Source organism: Pectinophora gossypiella, chromosome 6, assembly GCF_024362695.1.
Source record: "Pectinophora gossypiella chromosome 6, ilPecGoss1.1, whole genome shotgun sequence".
NCBI lineage: Eukaryota > Metazoa > Arthropoda > Insecta > Lepidoptera > Gelechiidae > Pectinophora > Pectinophora gossypiella.
The window spans coordinates 4490903-4509249 of NC_065409.1; the positions used below are offsets into that span (position 1 = coordinate 4490903).

The 18347-nt window shown below is 37.8% G+C and overlaps 2 protein-coding genes across 2 annotated transcripts; both read left to right on the forward strand.

Moving 5' to 3' along the window:
* Positions 1-571: 571 nt before the first annotated feature.
* LOC126367497 (15-hydroxyprostaglandin dehydrogenase [NAD(+)]-like) lies at positions 572-6923 on the forward strand. The gene is made up of 5 exons (XM_050011038.1): positions 572-922; positions 1463-1702; positions 4601-4774; positions 5642-5790; positions 6510-6923. The coding sequence occupies exons 1-5, from the start codon at positions 824-826 to the stop codon at positions 6658-6660; spliced, it is 813 nt and encodes a 270-aa protein (XP_049866995.1). The 5' UTR covers positions 572-823; the 3' UTR covers positions 6661-6923.
* A 401-nt stretch (positions 6924-7324) lies between these two features.
* On the forward strand, positions 7325-15751 carry LOC126367491 (15-hydroxyprostaglandin dehydrogenase [NAD(+)]-like). The gene is made up of 5 exons (XM_050011027.1): positions 7325-7475; positions 10132-10368; positions 12014-12187; positions 12313-12473; positions 15408-15751. Exons 1-5 carry the CDS (start codon positions 7380-7382, stop codon positions 15568-15570), a joined length of 831 nt encoding a protein of 276 aa, XP_049866984.1. The 5' UTR covers positions 7325-7379; the 3' UTR covers positions 15571-15751.
* Positions 15752-18347: the final 2596 nt, after the last annotated feature.

Genomic DNA, 18347 nt, shown 5'->3' on the forward strand with positions numbered 1-18347 from the left:
CTGTTATAACATGGTTCTATAAAATAATAAAATATACATACCTACACAAACTGACACCCATTATAAGGTGGACAGAGTCACTTGTCATCAGAATAAATCATTCAATCACTTTTGATGCGAAATCGATAAATTAAAAGATTTGAATATTCACAACACTAATCTATGACTCACATAATTTGACAGTAGACGTCACATCAACATGACGTTTTTTTTGTTTTTTTTTTTGTTTGGATACGAGCTAATTCAGAAACTTTCTCGGTGCGAAATTCTTATTTTTTTGTAATGACATTTTGTGCAGCCAGCAAATCAACTACTATTTCGTTGAGTACCACGGCTGATGAATCCGGTCATTGTCCTCACAACCCAATCTAGAGAAGAAAAATAAAACAGCAGCTAGGATTATCAAAAGTATGTCCCGTAGGTATATTGTCTTTTATGTCAATGAGGGACTTTGCAGCGGGCTTAGTACCGTAAGCACGTGATTCTTTCTCGCCGCGACAGAGATCATAGTATTTCTTTCTGTGCAGTCCTGTGAGAGAGTGACGGCTGACGTATGTCGAGGCGAGAAAGAGTCGCTCGCTTATGGTGCTAAGTGCGTTCCTCTAAAAAGTGGGACCTCTGGGCGGGCGGAGACTTCAGCTCTTATAAAATAACGAAAATCTGGCTACTAAACCAAACTCGATGTTATCTAAAAGATTTGCTGGAGGCGTGACAAAGCAAATATACGTACATATCTACTTACTTATTAGGTACCTGATTAAAGATATAATAACTACAGATTCATCTGTAAAGTTGGCAGTACATAGGTATTTCTCAAAGAAAAATGTCGTATGAGTGGAAAAATAAAGTCGTAATCATCACTGGTGCGGCAAGTGGCATTGGAGAGAAAGTTGTACGGTGTTTGTTACAGGAAGATGTCAAGGTTTGTCTTTATATATTACCTATCACACACAGATACACAAAATCACGCCCGTATTCACAAATCGGGTGTGCAGAGCCCTAAGTAAGTAATCAGAATAAATGGAATGAGGGAATCGGAATAAAAATAATTTATATTATTTTTAGGGAACGTAGCGAGTAGCCTATGGAAGGTCATTCATTGACTGATAAATAGTACCTACCCATGCAAAGACTTGGTCCTTGTACACATGTTATGGTGACATGGTGCTCAGCCTACTTATAGCCCATGTCGTGTTACTTTACCTACTAAACTAATTTAGTTTAGTTTGATGTGAGCTTGCTTTAAATTTGTATTTCCTTGTCTTCTTCTATCGTTGTGAGGTTGGATTACTAACTAAATTAACCTCGTCAACCCTGGTGTCAGGATTATTATTGAGCCGCCAAAGGCCCCTGACATGGCTCATGTGTATTTTCTTGTCAAACAATTTTAACTGTAAGTAGCGTGTTACGTAAGTAAGCTATTAGTAAACTTTATCTAAAAATCAAATCAATTTTGTTGCAGCACATTTCAGTTCTAGATGTCAACGAGAAAGCCGGTGTTGCCCTGCAAAACGAACTGAATTCGAAATATGGAGCAAATAAAATAAAATTTTACAAATGTGACGTCACCAAAGACGATCAACTCTTTGGAGCATTTGCATCGGTTAAAGATGATCAGGGTTACTTGGATGTGCTTATCAACAACGCTGGAATAATGAATGATTCTTTGCCTGTCTATAAGAAGGAAATTGAAATTAATGTGGTGAGTGTGGATAGGTAATAGATATAATATTATATTTTCTTTTTGAACGTCTAGGACCATGTGCCTAGGTTTTTCTTGCAGCTTCTTTTCCCCAGGTATACAGGTTGTGAGAAGCTGCAGTAGTTTTCCGCGGATGAGACGTTCGTTACCTATTGAATAAAGATATTTTTGAATTGGAATTTTTAAATTTGAATAATATAACCAATGTGACGTTAGTGGACAAACATAATAACATAACATAGCATTAGTCCTGTGCGTACCTACTCTGGGCAGTCACTCCGGTAAGCGTCTAAGTCGTCACGCCGCGCAATTTCTTTCAACGTCCACCACGACGCCTAAGCCCGAAAGAAAGAGGAAGGAGAGGCCTTTACCCAGTAGTGGGATCTTCTCCCCACCTCTCGCCAGTTATGTTTAAGTCCCATGTAATAGGGGTGAGCCTATTGTCATTAACCGGGCTTAATCCCGGTAACCACGTGACAATTTCTTGTGTTAAGGAGGTCGTCTTGAAGTGAAGTGAAGTGGTTGATTTGAAGGAGGTTTACGAAACAATTAGGTAGACAACTATCTAAGATTAAAAATATGACATAATTATAACTTATCAAATAGTTTATTGCACACATTTAGAGAATAACAAATATAGCTTACAAAAACTGAGAGATATTATGATATAAATTGAAGAAGTAGGTAGGTAATTAGAGATACGCGAATCACGCCGCATTTCGTTTGCTTTATCCATAACATTTTGGGCATGCTCTACGTTATGACAATAAAATGAAACGCAGAAGAAACTAACAAAGATTGACACCCGTATTCTAAGATGTTAACTCAACTCAGGCCTCAGCTCAGCTCAATGCTCAGCTGAGGCCTACGAATAAATAATATTATTTAGGCCTCAGCTGAGCATTTTGGTACTTCAAGTTGACATTTCCGTCATCTACTTCAGGGGGGTTAAAAAGGCCTCATTGAAGCAATTCATTTAAGAAAGCAATATTGCAATCTGACATTTGCGTATATAAAAGTAAGAGCGCAATGCAAACAAATGTCAAATAGCAATATTGCTTTGCACTTGAGTCGAGCATATTTGACGTCATGTCTCCACTTAATATCGCTGCAGTTTTCTCGAGATACCGTTGAGGCGCCGACTCGAATACCGATTTTGAGCTGAGATCGAGGTCTTCCTTAAGGTCGCTCAACTGAGGTCCTCCGTGGTGGCCACTGGAGTGGTTGAGCGTCGGGCTCACGATTCGGAAGCCCCGGGTTCGAATCCCGGTGGGGACATGTCATAAAAATCACTGGCTGATCACCTGATTGTCCGAAAGTAAGATGGTCCGTGCTTCGAAAGGCACGTTACCCCGTTGGTCCCGGTTACTAGTTACTGATGTAAGTATGTAGTCGTTACATGAGTCATTTCAGGGGCTTTTGGCGGCTCTATAAACCCTGATACCAGAAGAAGAAGAACTGAGGACGGTAGCTAGGAAGGTTTGAGTTAACATTTCAGAATACGGGAACAAGTACTTATTACTTACGTTAATATTAGATGGTACCTCACGTAATGATTCGTTCGTCGTTTTACTTCCTGTTATTTACCAATGAAAATGTGCATACAATGACATAGAATTAGCAATGCCTAATGATAAATAAGTATGACTAAATCGTCTGATATACTTAGGTGTACTTACAAGGCCGTAGATGATGACTTTGATGAGTCTAAACTTATCACAGAGACAGATAGTGATAATATATAAAGTACTTAAATATCATGTACAAACATATTATTATCAACAAGTATCAGAGAAAACTTGCTGCTACTTTTGATACTTAGGTTCAATAAAATTCATTTAAGTAACGGATCAGGAACAGACTCTGTGGTCTAGTGGTTAGAGCGTTAGTCTCACGAGCTGGAGGTCCGGGTTCGATTCCCGATGGGGACATTGTCGGAATCACTTTGTGAGACTGTCCTTTGTTTGGTAAGGACTTTTCAGGCTTGAATCACCTGATTGTCCGAAAAAGTAAGATGATTCCGTGCTTCGGAGGGCACGTTCAGCCGTTGGTCCCGGCTATTAGCCGTAAAAACACCTCCACCAACTCGCAGTGGAGCAGCGTGGTGGAGTATGCTCCATACCCCCTCCGGTTGATTGAGGGGAGGCCTATGCCCAGCAGTGGGACGTATATAGGCAGTTTATGTAATGGATCAGGATTATTCAGGATATTTCTGAAGAAGATTGGTTTTATAAGGCACACGTGAGAATAAGAATGAATGTAATTATCATCTTTTATGATCTTCCGTCGCACGCCTCATAACTATATTGCGGTCTACTTACCTAACCTCATCAGCACTAATTTAAGAGCCGCGCTCTTGTCGGTGTAGCATCTTTTTAAGGAAAAATAATGCAGTGGTTTCCCTCTTGCCTTCTGCTCCGCAGTATTCTGTCTGACGCGGATGGGATAGCGCCCAGAGTAGTCTATTTCAAAGCCTCTGAATAGTACTGACAGTTACCTAACCTCACGAGAGTCTATTTTCGGTTTCATATACGCATAGAATAAGGATTAATACTACGTATAGAACGGCAACTCTCCGCTCCCCACCAGGACCAGAACTAGGTTTACCTCACCTCCCCTTGGTCTTACTTTAGTCTTCAATCATATGGCGTCAGATGTCACCCACTGGTCCAGTTGATAACCTCACCACCCGCATACTTAATCTTGTATCATGATAGGGCCACTGCGATACAGGGTAAACCCTAGTACAGGGTATACACATGGACGAAAGATCCACCACGTAACCTGCAACCAACCACCAGACTTTTTACGTTTTTTTTTACTTTTTCCTTCTTATTAAAGCCGGTTAAAAATGTGTGCAGTAAGAATCAGTTACTAAAGAAATAAATTAATTTTCAGACAGCCTTAGTGTCAGGGACTCTGAAAGCCTTGGAGATTATGCGGAAGGACGGAGGTGGCAGGGGTGGTACTGTGATCAACATATCTTCTGTCGCTGGTTTGACTAAGATGCCTATGATGCCCATATACTGGGCCACTAAGGCTGCTGTCTTACAATTTAGTAACTGCATCGGTGTAAGTATTATGAAGTTATGAGCTAACCTAACATGTAGAGTTTTTAACACTTTCAAGGACAGAACGCCTAATGACGTTCCGATTCCAAGTTGTCATACTCTCATACTACCTATTATGAACCATCAATGACCCGTGGTCTCTGTCCGTGAAAGGGTTAAACTTAGGATTTGTATTGTTAGGGTATGTAGAGTTGGAAGCTTGGCTCTACATGACAACTGGGGGGTTAAAAAGGCAAAATGAAATGTGCCTTCCCAATAAATACTTAAACTTGTGTTGAGAATAACTCGTAACTTCCTCCTGTTAATTTTGTAATAACCTACCTACTTATACGAATGCAATGGATTTATTTAATTTAAAGTAACATTCTTAAACTTACGCTCGTTATTCCTAACAGGGTGGGCAGAGCAAAAAATAATCGGAAATATGTAGAATATTTTGGTTAGTTTAGGTTAGTTAGGTTCTATAATGGATAATGATGAACCGAATGAACAGGTGATCATAATTATTTTCCACATAGATCATAATGACATAATTCGGTAGATATTCTTTATTCTGTGATAAACTACATACCTACTATCACGTGGCTCACAATTGCGCGACTTTTATTTACAGGCACTTATTGTGGCTGTGGCTCCCTCCAACTAATCAAATCAATTAATTTTTACTAAACATCAAAACACGAAATTACTATTGAATTTGTATGAAAAAGCAACTTGTGACGTCATAGAAAACGTGACAAAATGTCGCACATATTGTTACATTTTCTTTTATTAAAATGCATAAAGTTAAATAGAAAAAAGAAAACGTTTTTTGTAATAATCAAAATGTCATAATTTATATTTGACTTACCCTCAGTGTTTGTTACAGCACGATGATTACCACGCAAGAACCGGTGTTCGGCTGCTTTCCATCTGTTTTGGAGCGACAGAAACGGCTTTGCTTACCAAATTAGCGACTTTCGACAAACAAATGAACGACGTTTTGGAACAAACTTGTAGAAAGTATCCAGTGCAAAGGTAAAACTACATACTTGCAATATAAACAAGCAACCAAGAGAAGTCTCAGGGTCGAAGCAAATGGAATTCCATAGTCCCTGCTTACCCCGGTGGGAAATAGGCGTTAGTTTATGTACCTATTTATGTATGTACAATAGATGGTGTTAGTGTCAATATAACGAACACTTTGGGGAATGATTCAGTACATGATTCTGGGTTAATATCAAGTAGCATTACCTGTTGGAGATTTCATGAAAATAGTGCTTTTTAAATTATTTTCAGTTCCATACTTTTGCGACTGATTTTGAATCATGGTCTAAATCATCCCCTAAAGTTTTCGTTACGTTGTCACTAACACCTTGTATACCTAAACAATAAGTGTACCGTGTGGTGAATTGAAACATTATGCGATAGGCGTGCGCAAAAGTTTGATGCAGCACTCTACGCCTTGTGTTTTGTGATACATATATACTTGCTTACAAAATCACCCCTCGAATTTCATAAGGCGCATAATAAAGACTTTCGGATTTTACAACATAATGGTGCTAATTCCTTTCCTTTTCGACGGATATGAAAATGACGGATATAACTTATTAGGCGGTGTCTGCAGGAATCGGGGCCATTGCCTGGTTAAGAACTAAACGATTCTGTTTTTTAAGAAGCAATTTCCTCTGCATTTATTCTACTCTCATGTTTGTTCTACCAAACACAACATTAGTTCCGTTCTATTATTTTTTCAGTGCGGAATCCGCCGCTCGCGGGCTGATAGATGCTTACAAGAATGGTGTTTCTGGCAGCATTTGGTTGGTGAATAACAATAAGCCTGCCCTGGACATCAGTGACAGATATAACAAGTTCTACGATGACATGATGGCGCTTGTTTTTCAGTGAAACTACCAGTTCCGTTTTACAACAGCAATAGGTTGCATGGGACTTAAACATAACTGACGCGGAGTAGGTGTATACATAACATCTTTTTCTACCCCTTAGGGGATACAGACGTCATGCTATATTATGTATTGTAATGCCATTTTAAAATTTTGTTCAATAATAAAAATATATAAGTACGTATTATTTCGTGAAAAAAGATGATGCTGAAAAAAGATAAATATCAGCACGTATATCTCCTAAGTTTGTGTTATTAACTGGGTTACCTACTTACATTATGGTTATTAATAAAATATTGTTTAAAAATAATAATATACGTAAGGAGTTTTTGTTTTACATTTTCTACACTATCGAAGATTAATCAATACTTAGTCTTTTTGAGTTATGATGCAGTAAAATTAGAAAAGAGATTAATTAATTAATACACATGCGACATTCGATTCAGCCTGCCATACTAACCCACATCACAACCCAAAACGGTCACAAAATTATAAAAACAAATGTAATTTTATCGGTACTACTTATGAGCATTTGCTTATAATAATTAACGCCGTTTCCAGATAACTGAGATGATAAGTAAGTAAACAAGCGGTATGTGTACCTACCTGCCTACTGCAGTGATGTTTATGCATTATTTATTATTTAATATATAATATGTATAGACACAGATAGCTGTGTTTCTCGCTTCATTCCGACCCTGCACATCGGCTTGAGCAGTCGTAATGTATCAAATTAAAGATAAAGTTTTTCTGGTAACCGGTGGAGCGGCGGGAATAGGCGCTGGAGTGACACAGGCTTTCCTTGAACAAGGGGCTAAGGTGAGAAATTATTATTTACCCGACTTCTAATGAGAAAACGTATAACCCTTTCGAATTAACTACACACCATGGTCAAGGCTGCTGTGTACTAGCAAGGTGTCTATTTAATTTGCACAGGTAATCTACGTATATAAAAATGAAATGCTGTTCATTTTTAAAGATTCACGCACTTTATACCTACTACTAATTTAAATTAATTACACATTAATGAAAAAATATTAAATAAGTAAGTAATTCATTTTTTCTTCTATGACAATGTATAGGTAGTACAGTCATGAGCAATATAATGTACCCACTTTTAGGACTCTGTCGCACTAACATATTTGACATTTAGTGAGACTTACAGTTCGATTTGTCAAAAAAATGAATGTGACATGGTACCAAAGTGTATACATATTAATGCACGTGACCGTACCTACCTACCTATTAATATTTTACTATGAAATTCCGATCATTGATAAGTAAGCAATAACTTAAGAAGGCCTCAACTGATCCGGCTAATGTTTGTATTGTTTAAATGAGTTTTTAATAAAAGAAGCGGTTAGAGGTCGTTTTGACATCGCGAGATAGGTAAATAGGTAAGTAACTACGATTAACGACCAATTTTGTTACAACTGTTTGTCGAATCAGCTATTTAGCTACGAAGAAATGTTACTGTTATTTCCAAGGTCGAAGATGGAAGCATCTCAACATACCTATTGCATGTTTCGTTTGATAACAACGCCAGTCCATAAAAAAAGTAGATAGGTACACAGGGTGTTAGTGACACCGCACCGTATCGAATACTGAGGGGGATGATTCAGCTCATGATTCAGAGCTAATATCAAGTAGAATCTACACACTCACTAACTTGCTGTATACTTCATTGTACCAAAACAAGGAAACAGTTACAATAAACTTATTTATCTAGGTAGTTACTCTGTGGGGAGTTAGTCATTAACAATGTAACAATTCAAATCAGCAACCAATTCAGTCAACAATAGGCTAGTTTCCAACTAGTCAAATCAGTTACTTTTTACTAAACGTCAAAACACGCAATTACTGTAGAATTTTGTATGAAAAAGCACACTGTGACGTCATAGAAAAACGCGATAAAATGTCAGACTTATTATTATATTTTTCTTGATTAAAATTCATAAATAAGTTAAATAGAAAAAAAAATGTTTTTCGTTAGTTTTAGATCTGCCTTTATTTAGTAATCAGAATTTAATAATTAATTTTGAACTTGGTACACGACCCAATTACCTACTGTTCGTAATTGGCTACCTATTTGACAGCTGTAATAATAAAATATGAAACAATATGTCGGATATGGCAATTTATCATTTAACGATAATAATTATCCAATAGTTATTTTTATTAAGATCAATTTTAAACATTTTATTTTTACAAGATAAGAATGGGATTTTTTATCTGTGTATTACAAGACCCGAAATACGGGCGGCCATGTTGAGCTCGTGTGACGTCACATTTCACAAAATAAACAAAAACTATCTGTTAGGTTTTAAGTCACTTGAAGTGACACGTAGTTTGACAGATTCTTTGTTTACTGAAATATGACGTCACTGGACAAAACGTGACCAACCGTTTTCGCGCGAAATTTGCAATTAAAAAAGAATAGAAAGAAATATTAAAAAAAATATAAGAAAAAAAAGAAGAGAAATATGTTTTTTCTAGTATATAAAGCTTTTTCGAGAAAATAAAATAAGAGGTATAAAATAAACGTTTGTAAAATACTTATCCGAAAACTGTCAAGTAGCCAATTGTCCGGTACTTATTAAGACAATTTTGTTAAGTATTTCTTAATACTCGTAAGTACTGTCTATCGAAAGTGCCATCTGATTAGGATGGCAGGTGGAATAAATCCGAATATCATCCACCTTATTTTGTACACTAACTTAGTATGTAAGTTTTTGTTACCAACCTTATGGATTTTAATAATATATTATGTTATCCGAATAAACAATATAAGTAATATAAATTTGAATTTTAAAGTAGGAACTACCTCCCTAAGTTACTAATCGCTTCAAGCAAAAAGCGTTCTAGATTAAGAAATGCTCGGTTTTTACTCATTTGTCCACACCCACGATTTTGTTTGAGGTGGACAGAACGAAATCGTCAAATAACATAACTAAAGTGAAGCATCTTTCCGTTTTTCTCAGGTATAATAGTTAGGTATTTTTATTTGACATCCCTAGCTGGGATGTACATTTGGAACCATGATAAAGTAAGTACTCGTAGGTACCCTATCTCTTTAGTATAAGTAAGTACCGATTTAAAAAAAAAAACATACGTTATGTATTTCCTTGTTTTGGACAATAGACCTATAATAAAAACTCTATGGGGCCTCAATAATAACCCGAACACTAGGGTTGATGAGGTTAGTAATTCACCTCACAACCCACACTATAAAAATAAAAATAAATAAAATAATTTTATTTCAGACAGATGCCCATATTTGTTAGTATTACAAAAACTTAAAAACTATGTTAGTAGTGACAAAACAAAATTTAAGAAACGTAACGAAATTTGAGATTTCGTTTTATTTTTTATCTATAGAAGAAGCTAGAAACTCTATTGTCATAACTAATAAGACAATGAGTATCTATATATTCATGTACTTACTTAGATTACCTATCTACTTGTGATTTTTCAGCATGTAGCTGCATTAGACCTAAACGAGACCAGCGGAAAGAAACTAGAAAGTGAATTGGCTGCCAAGTATGGTCAAAATAAGATAACATTTTACAAATGTGACGTCACTACCAAGAATTTGGAAGATTGCATAGACGCTGTTTATAAGAAGCTCGGCTACATCGACTGCGTGGTCAATTGCGCTGGTATCCTGAACGATGGACCAAGTATGATGGTCAGGGCGATAGAGGTCAATGTAGTAAGTATTTATTTTTAGCTGTTTTACTAATATCTGCCTACCTTGCCTGGAGATTGCTACTTAGCAATAAGGCCGCCTATTGTACTCATTCTATTTCTCTTTTGTATTTTCCTGTTTGTGCAATAAAGTATTGGTTATGTTATGATAATACGTAGTGTGATATAGAGAAGGTATTCAAAGCTTGAAGGGATATACATATATAATGAAGATTAGAAAAACATAGATTTTTACAAGTTTGTGTTAAGAAAATAAACCTAAAAATTGAATTTAGATGTGGTTTCTATATATAATAGCATTAAAGTCAAAGTCAAAATATTTAAACTACGAGTAATTATATCGAATATTTTATTATTCGTAATATTTATAATACAGATTTGGTAGCTACCTATTTATTTCGAACGTCCTGAAATGTTTGCTTTTGCGAAATGTTCAGGCGGTCCTGTAGCTAGGTCATAATTGTAGATATATTTATAGCATTTCTATTGGCTCGCAAACCTTTCAAACAAAAGTTAAAAGCGGCGTTTGAGGGACCGCGGTAGTGATCCCCGCGCCAGCTCGTTCGTGGCTCAACAGGTTTCCTTGGCAATAGTGCGCAGTAACGCGGCCAGTATAATGGCCACCTTTGAACCAGGTACGAGGGGGCGGTATTTTAGACTGACCTGTAGTGTTTGTGCAATAATTTAAACATAAAAACAAACACATAGCTGACGTTGGCAGGAAGACCGCCAGGCTAAAGTGGGACTGTGCTGGACACGTGTGCCGCATGCATCCGGAACGATGGGCAAAGATCATCACCCACTGGGTACCATAGGACGGACACCGTAGACGTGGTAGACCCCCGGAAATGACGGCGCGATGATCTCGACGGTTATCGAAAAGACTGGATAGAGCTCGCACAGAACCGGGATACTTGGAAAGATATGGGGGGGGGGGGGGGGGGGGCTTTGCTCAGCAGTGGGATCATACAGGCTAATAAAAAGGGCCCTCTACGTGTTGGCTTCGGCCCCACGCACGCCTTCCAAAAGTCCGGGACTACATAGTCCCGAGATATGGAAATGACAAACATAATAATAAAAACAAACATCCAACTACTTAGTCAATGCCATCCGAGGAAAATATACAAGAGATCACGTCGCAAAATTAAATCACTTAAGTTCTTCTTCTTCTTTCGTTTAGATTTTTGAGATCAATAACTGACCTTATCAATCTTAGTGTCAGGGCTACTATTGAGCTGCCAAAGCCCTAAACATGGCTCATGTAACTACTACAAAGTCACTTAACACTTTCAAGGACAGAACGTCTGATGACGTTCCGATTCCAAGATGTCATAATCTCATACTACTTATTACGAACCATCAATGACCCATGGTCTCTGTCCGTGACAGGGTTAAACAAAAGCCGGGACCGACTGCTTCACGAGCCGAACACAGACGGATTGTCTTTCTTTGGGACAATTGGATGATCAGCCTGATATGTCTTAACCAAACTAGGGGTCACAAAGTGATTTTTGTGATATTGTGTCCACCGGGATTCGATCCTGGGACCTCCGGATCGTGGGGCCTACGACAACCACTGCACCACCAAGGTCGTTACTCAACTTATTTTATGTAGTTAATTGTCATCATGATGCTTATGTTTCTTCCAGACGGCATTGATCAGGAGTTCAATGAAGGCGCTCGAGCTGATGCGTAAGGACCACGGCGGCAAAGGAGGCACTATCGTCAACATCTCATCAATCGCTGGAATTTTCCCATGCACCAGCTTACCCATCTACTGTGCCACCAAAAGCGCTGTCTTACAGTTCAGCAACTGTCTTGGTGTAAGTTATCTTCTTTTGTTCGGTTCTTCTTATCGTGTGGGTTGTGAGGAAGAATACCAACCTCATCAACCCTCAAGGGGGTATTAAATTCGTAATTAAAATTGAATTGTTCTTTTTTTCATTAGTCGGAACCACATTACCCTCGTACTGGAGTCCGTGTGATCACCATGTGTTTCGGCTGCACCGACACCGCCTTGCTTAACAGCAATAACTATAGAGCCATCGACAAAGAAACGGATGACGAAGAAGCTATAACGAACCTCGTTAAAAAATTACCCATGCAGAAGTAAGTAAGAAAAAAGTCAAGATGCTACTATTAGTTTTTACCCGATTGCGGCGAAGCAAAAAGGAGAGTTATGTGTTTCACCGATACGTATGTCTCTCTCTCTTTATTTAAGAGCTGCGCTCACTCCATAGATAGGGCGTGTAGAACGGTGGTTGCCCCAATCGCCTTCCGTTCCGCAGTACACCGACCAATTTCTCAATCGGTGATGTTCTAGCTAGAGCCCCACCAGAATACATTTCCTAGGCCTCCAACCAGTACTGATACCGCTGCTGCCCGGCATCAGGGGTGCGCTTTTGAAGCACACCCCTGATATGTATGTAGGCTACAATTATCCCTAGACAGATTTTTACCGTGTATTTTGTATTGAGGGAAACCATTGGCCTATTTTTTCCTAAAAAGTACAAAAATAACACTAAACCGACAAGGGCGTTGCTCTAAATTAAACTCGGGGCATTGGTTTGTATTTGGAATTGCGATGTTTTCCGAGGAACCTTTTTGAAAATGGAAGCACTAAGTATGTATGTAAGTACACTTAGTTCGATTGCGTGTATGCCGTGTGGAAATGCCACCCAATACAATGTTGAGTGGAAGGAAGTTTTACCAATTGGTATTTCATCCTTTACTGCTCCGGAAAGGACCATAGCGTGAGTCTTATTCGCGTGAGATAAGTTAGTGCATCCTTAATACATAATTTAAACGAAATACTCGTAACAACATTATTTGTACATAGCTATTTGTGTGGTTAGTACGATAACAGAAGCGTCTTTTATGATTAGTTATTATGTTATTTAGTAAGTAACTATATCACGATAACATGTTTATTTTATAACGGTTAGGTATATTATGTTGCCATTACACCAACTTGTATTAAAGTGTAAGTATTTTCGTTTTACCAGTATTATTATTATTATTGCGTATGGCAGACAAAAATAAAATATCCTGCGTGGATCATATATCCAGCTGAAGCACCACTAACCAAGTCTCTGCCGCATCCGTCACACAATGCAGCTCGGCTATACCACCTGGGAACCGGTGCAGAGGGCACTCATTCACTATGTTTTACCAGTATGTAGGTACACATATTATCTAGGTACTTACATAATAAAAGTAGGTACATAATAATAGTCGTATGAGAATCGCCTTAGTCACGCAAAAAAGAAAATGATTTCGTAGATCGATTCCTGAAAAACGATTCATTCATCGTTGACCACCAAACCAGGATTCAATTAATTTAATGATTGTATGAAAGTTTTGAATGATATATATTATATTAGAGGGCGGACTTGTATCTTACCCACATACCTATACTACGAGATTAGAAATCTACACGAACGAAGTCGCGGGTGAAATGTTAGTGGTCATATAGGTTCTTATGTACTTTTACTTAAGTAAGTATGTCGTTTCAGACGAGATAAAGATAAGATAATTTTATTGTCTAACGTATTTTTTCTTATCGCATTTAGTAATCTTTGATATGAATTTATGATAAATACTTAAGGAAAATACTTATACCTACAATTTTCTACTTCTGAAGCTAAGTCGACACTAATACTAAGTGTGATTGGCTAGATAATTATGATGACCACCAAACTACAGGGCTCGAGTTTAGGTCCGATCGGGTGAATATAGAAAACAATATTTTCTACGAGTATCTTTGATACTAACACTACTACTACTAACACTTTGATACTATGTCACATTAACTTTTTTTAACGACTTCAAAAAAGGACGAGGTTCTCAATTCGACAATATTTTTTTTAATGTTTTTTCGCGAATAACTTCGTCGTTTATGACCCGATTTTGATAATTCTTTTTTTTTTTGACAAATTAAATCGTAAGTGTCATTAAATGTCAAATATGATAGTGCGACAGGGTTCTAAAGTGGGTACATGATTACTCATGACTGTATTCGGGCGGCTACCTGAGATCAGTGGTGGCCCTAGCGAAATATTTAGGTGGTCATATCATCATCATAATCAGCCCATTAACGTCCCCACTGCTGGGGCACGGGCCTTCCCTATTGATGGATAGGGAGATCGGGCCTTAAACCATCACGCGGGCCCAGTGCGGATTGATGGTTATTAACGACTGCTAATGTAGCCGGAACCAACGGCTTAACGTGCCTTCCGAAGCACGGGGGAGCTCGAGATAAAAACTTTTTTTTTGTTGTCACCCATCCTATGACCGGCCTTTGCGAAAGTTGCTTAACTTCAAAAATCGCAGACCGACCGGCTCCTCATTTAGGTGGTGCGAGACCTCAAAGTGGCCAGCTCAGCCCCTCAAAATACAAAACCCAGTTGCTTCCCCCTAGATACGGGGATGCTCGCCAGAGTGGACCAATCTTGTTGATTTTGGGGCCCCCACATTTCGCTTTCGATTTCGGCTTAGCCCGCGACGTGAAGAAACCATACGACTCCGCGCCCGATGCGGTCGCACCGTTGGCACCGCCCTAGGTCTGCCATTGCCTAAGATACTGTTCCCCTCAGGTGCCCAGCAATGAAATATAAAACGTTGGTATAACTTTCATCCCAGCCATAATACATTCCAAAGAGATATTAAACATGTGTTTAGGTACCTACTTGTTAGGGTTATAGAAAGGGTGGATTATATTTCCTTTTAAAACAAATTATATAGGTAGGTACCTATTAATCTTGAATTTTGTTACCTAAGTGTGTTTTCGTACTCTTACAATGCAATTTTTGTTTTGTTTAACTCAAATTCAAATACTTACAAAAACATCTTTATTCAGCAGGTAACATAGTTACACTTTGAATCGAATGTTTTTACATAACGAACGACTCATCCGCCTAAAACTGAGCATAGAACCCTAGAGGTTCTTTAAAAAAAAAACATAAAAACTGACAACTTATAGTCTACTCGGCGTCATTGACGTGACTTATTGTACATTTATTCCAATACAAGTATTTGTTCCAGGCCCGAATCAGCAGTGAAAGGCATCATAGAAGCTTACAAGCGTGGCGCAAGCGCAAGTACATGGCTCGTATCAGCTGACAGGGCGGCTGAGGACATCACAGAGAACGTTAAGAAAGGATACCAAATCATGAGCCAAGGGGTCTTTGATAAGAACACTGCATAAGCGCGCATGCGCGATAAAATTCTAAGTATAATAAACATTACCTATAAATAATCGGATATATAATAATCAAAAAAGAAGAATTAACAGATTTTTTGTTTCTTGTGCTCTTTTACCACTAAAGATAGTGAACTTAAGTTACTTTTTCTATAAATCAGTTATAAATAAAGAAAATAATTTAAAATTTGATCATTATTATTTCTGTACATACCCATCTATGTTCTTAGGTGACTAGGTACTTAGCTGTTTTTTTCTACTTATGGTAGATTTGCCGCATATTACTTGTATAAGTACAAGAGGCAATGTATAACATAACCGTAGAAAAGGAATATACCTACTTATAACATATCACACCTGTATCTACGAAAGGGCAGGCCTCTGTGTATAGTATATTATATTATATCGTGGCCAGATCTTAGAATCGATCATTTCATGATGTGTTCGACCATTTCTTTTTATTTATTTATTTAAATATACCAACAGTACACATATTGTAAAGTTATAAAATTCAAGTCTTAAGTTATTTTTTGTATATGTGCCCCAATTACAGGTGCACACGGTATTCACAATTACAACAACAGAACGTATAGTATAGTATATACAGGGTGCTAGTGACATCGTAACGAAAACTTTGAGGGATGATTCAGACCATAATTCTAAGTTGATATCAAGTGGAACTATCCGTCGCAAAAGTATGGAACGGAAAATAATTTAAAAAAACATAAAAAACATCGTAAATTTTCCGACAGAAAATTCCACTAAATATCAACTCAGAATCATGGTCTGAATCATCCCCCTCAGTATTCGTTACGGTGTCACTAACACCCATACCTACTTGTATGGCTACCTGTAGATATGTACTAGTAAGGGGTGTAAGTGACATCGTAACGAATACTGAGGGGGCTGATTTAGCTCATTATTCTGAGTTAATATCAAGTGGAATTTTCAATCGCAAAAGTATAGAATTGAAAAAAATTACAAAAAACTAAAAAAAATTATGAATTTTGCGACGGAAAATTCCACTTGATATTAACTCAGAATCATGGTCTGAATCATCCCTCTGAGTATTCGTTACGATGTCACTAACACCCTGTATACAGGGTGTACTCAGAGGGATGATTCAGACCATGATTCTGAGTTAATATCAAGTGGAATTTTCCGTCGCAAAATTCATGTTATTTTTTTAGTTTTATAAAATTATTTTCAATTCTATACTTTTGCGATGGAAAATTCCACTTGATATTAACTCAGAATAATCAGCTGAATCATCCCTCTCAGTATTCGTTACGATGTCACTTACACCCCATACAAGTACATACAGTAGCCATACAAGTAGGTATGGGTGTTAGTGACACTGTAACGAATACTGAAGGGGATGATTCAGACCATGATTCTGAGTCGATATCAAGTGGAATTTCCTGTCGGAGAAGTCATGAAAATTTTAGAGCTTATTTAAATTATTTTCCGTTCCATACTTTTGCGACGGAAAATTCTACTTGATATCAACTCAGAATCATGGCCTGAATCATCCCTCAAAGTTTTCGTTACGATGTCACTAACACCCTGTATATAGTTTGGCAAACTTGGCACATTTTGATATTCACCCTGAGGGATGATTCAGATAATGACTCTGACTTGATATCAAGTGGAAATTTCAAATTTGAAATGATCGAGCACATCATGAAATGTTCAATTCTAAGATCAGGCCACGACATTGGACCCACTCCTCGACAGCTGTGCAATGCAAAGGCTATGCATTGTGAATATTTACGAGACAAGGTAAGGCACAAAAACATGAGCCGTACGAATCTTAGCTAGATACTGACTACTTAGCAGTAGTGGCTGTCCTTGTGTGAACTAAACGTTAGATTTGCAAGGAACTAACCTAGAATCTCGATGGCGCAACCGACATACATATCCTAATGTTTAGGTTTAACTCAATGAGGGGCTTTCCAAGCTACGTTATCTAAAAATAATATAATAATATAAATGGCGCTGTTGAGATAACGTGATAAATATTCATTTTCTGATTACACGGGTACGAAAATCACGCTATAAAAAGTATGAACCAAGAAAATAGGTATTTTTTCTAAAATTCTTTCGAATAGTGATTTTTTGGTGGTAGCCGTAGTCGTATGCTGTGGTAAGCTAACTATTGGTGCTAATTCCTGTAAATACCATCTAATTTTATTTTAAGTTATATCTGTCATTTTCTTATCCGCCGAAAAGGAAAGGGACTGGTAATCGACAAGCATAAAATTTATAGAACACACGTCAATTTTAAGCACAAATCTAAACCAACCGTCTAAAAATTTTACATCCGTCAATAACCCGACACAGTTAAGTAGACAGCACGTCAAACGGATTGCATACCAGCGACGTACCTTTTGATTCGCCCGGGTTACTCATTCTTCCTAAAATTAAGAGCTGTGAATCATCCGTCCCTTTCCTTTTCGACGGATATGAAAATGACGGATATAACTTAAAATAAAATTAGGCGGTGTCTGCAGGAATCGGGGCCATTATGTACTTAACATACAAATGTCAAATCGCAATACTGCATTTTTAGATGAACTGCTTCAATGTGACCTGTTTAGATCCCCAGCCTTCGCGGCACGGAAATCGCGCCGGCCTTAGACCAATTCGCTGAGATTAATTCGCGACGCGGTTGTCATGCAGACCCTGCTGGGTTTTAACACCAAGTGTACGTGAGGGGTGTGTGAGTCTCTGTGTGGGTGCAAAAAAACGCCACGTCATCTTTACGCGACATCATAAAATAA

Excerpts from the sequence above, each read along its gene's own strand:
- LOC126367497 (XM_050011038.1), top strand. The coding sequence starts at position 824 with ATGTCGTATGAGTGGAAAAATAAAGTCGTAATCATCACTGGTGCGGCA. Across the intron at positions 923-1,462 it reads TGTTACAGGAAGATGTCAAG|CACATTTCAGTTCTAGATGT; the intron begins GTTTGTCTTTAT and ends ATTTTGTTGCAG. Across the intron at positions 5,791-6,509 it reads AGAAAGTATCCAGTGCAAAG|TGCGGAATCCGCCGCTCGCG; the intron begins GTAAAACTACAT and ends TTATTTTTTCAG.
- LOC126367491 (XM_050011027.1), top strand. The coding sequence starts at position 7,380 with ATGTATCAAATTAAAGATAAAGTTTTTCTGGTAACCGGTGGAGCGGCG. Across the intron at positions 10,369-12,013 it reads GGGCGATAGAGGTCAATGTA|ACGGCATTGATCAGGAGTTC; the intron begins GTAAGTATTTAT and ends TGTTTCTTCCAG. Across the intron at positions 12,188-12,312 it reads AGTTCAGCAACTGTCTTGGT|TCGGAACCACATTACCCTCG; the intron begins GTAAGTTATCTT and ends TTTTTTCATTAG.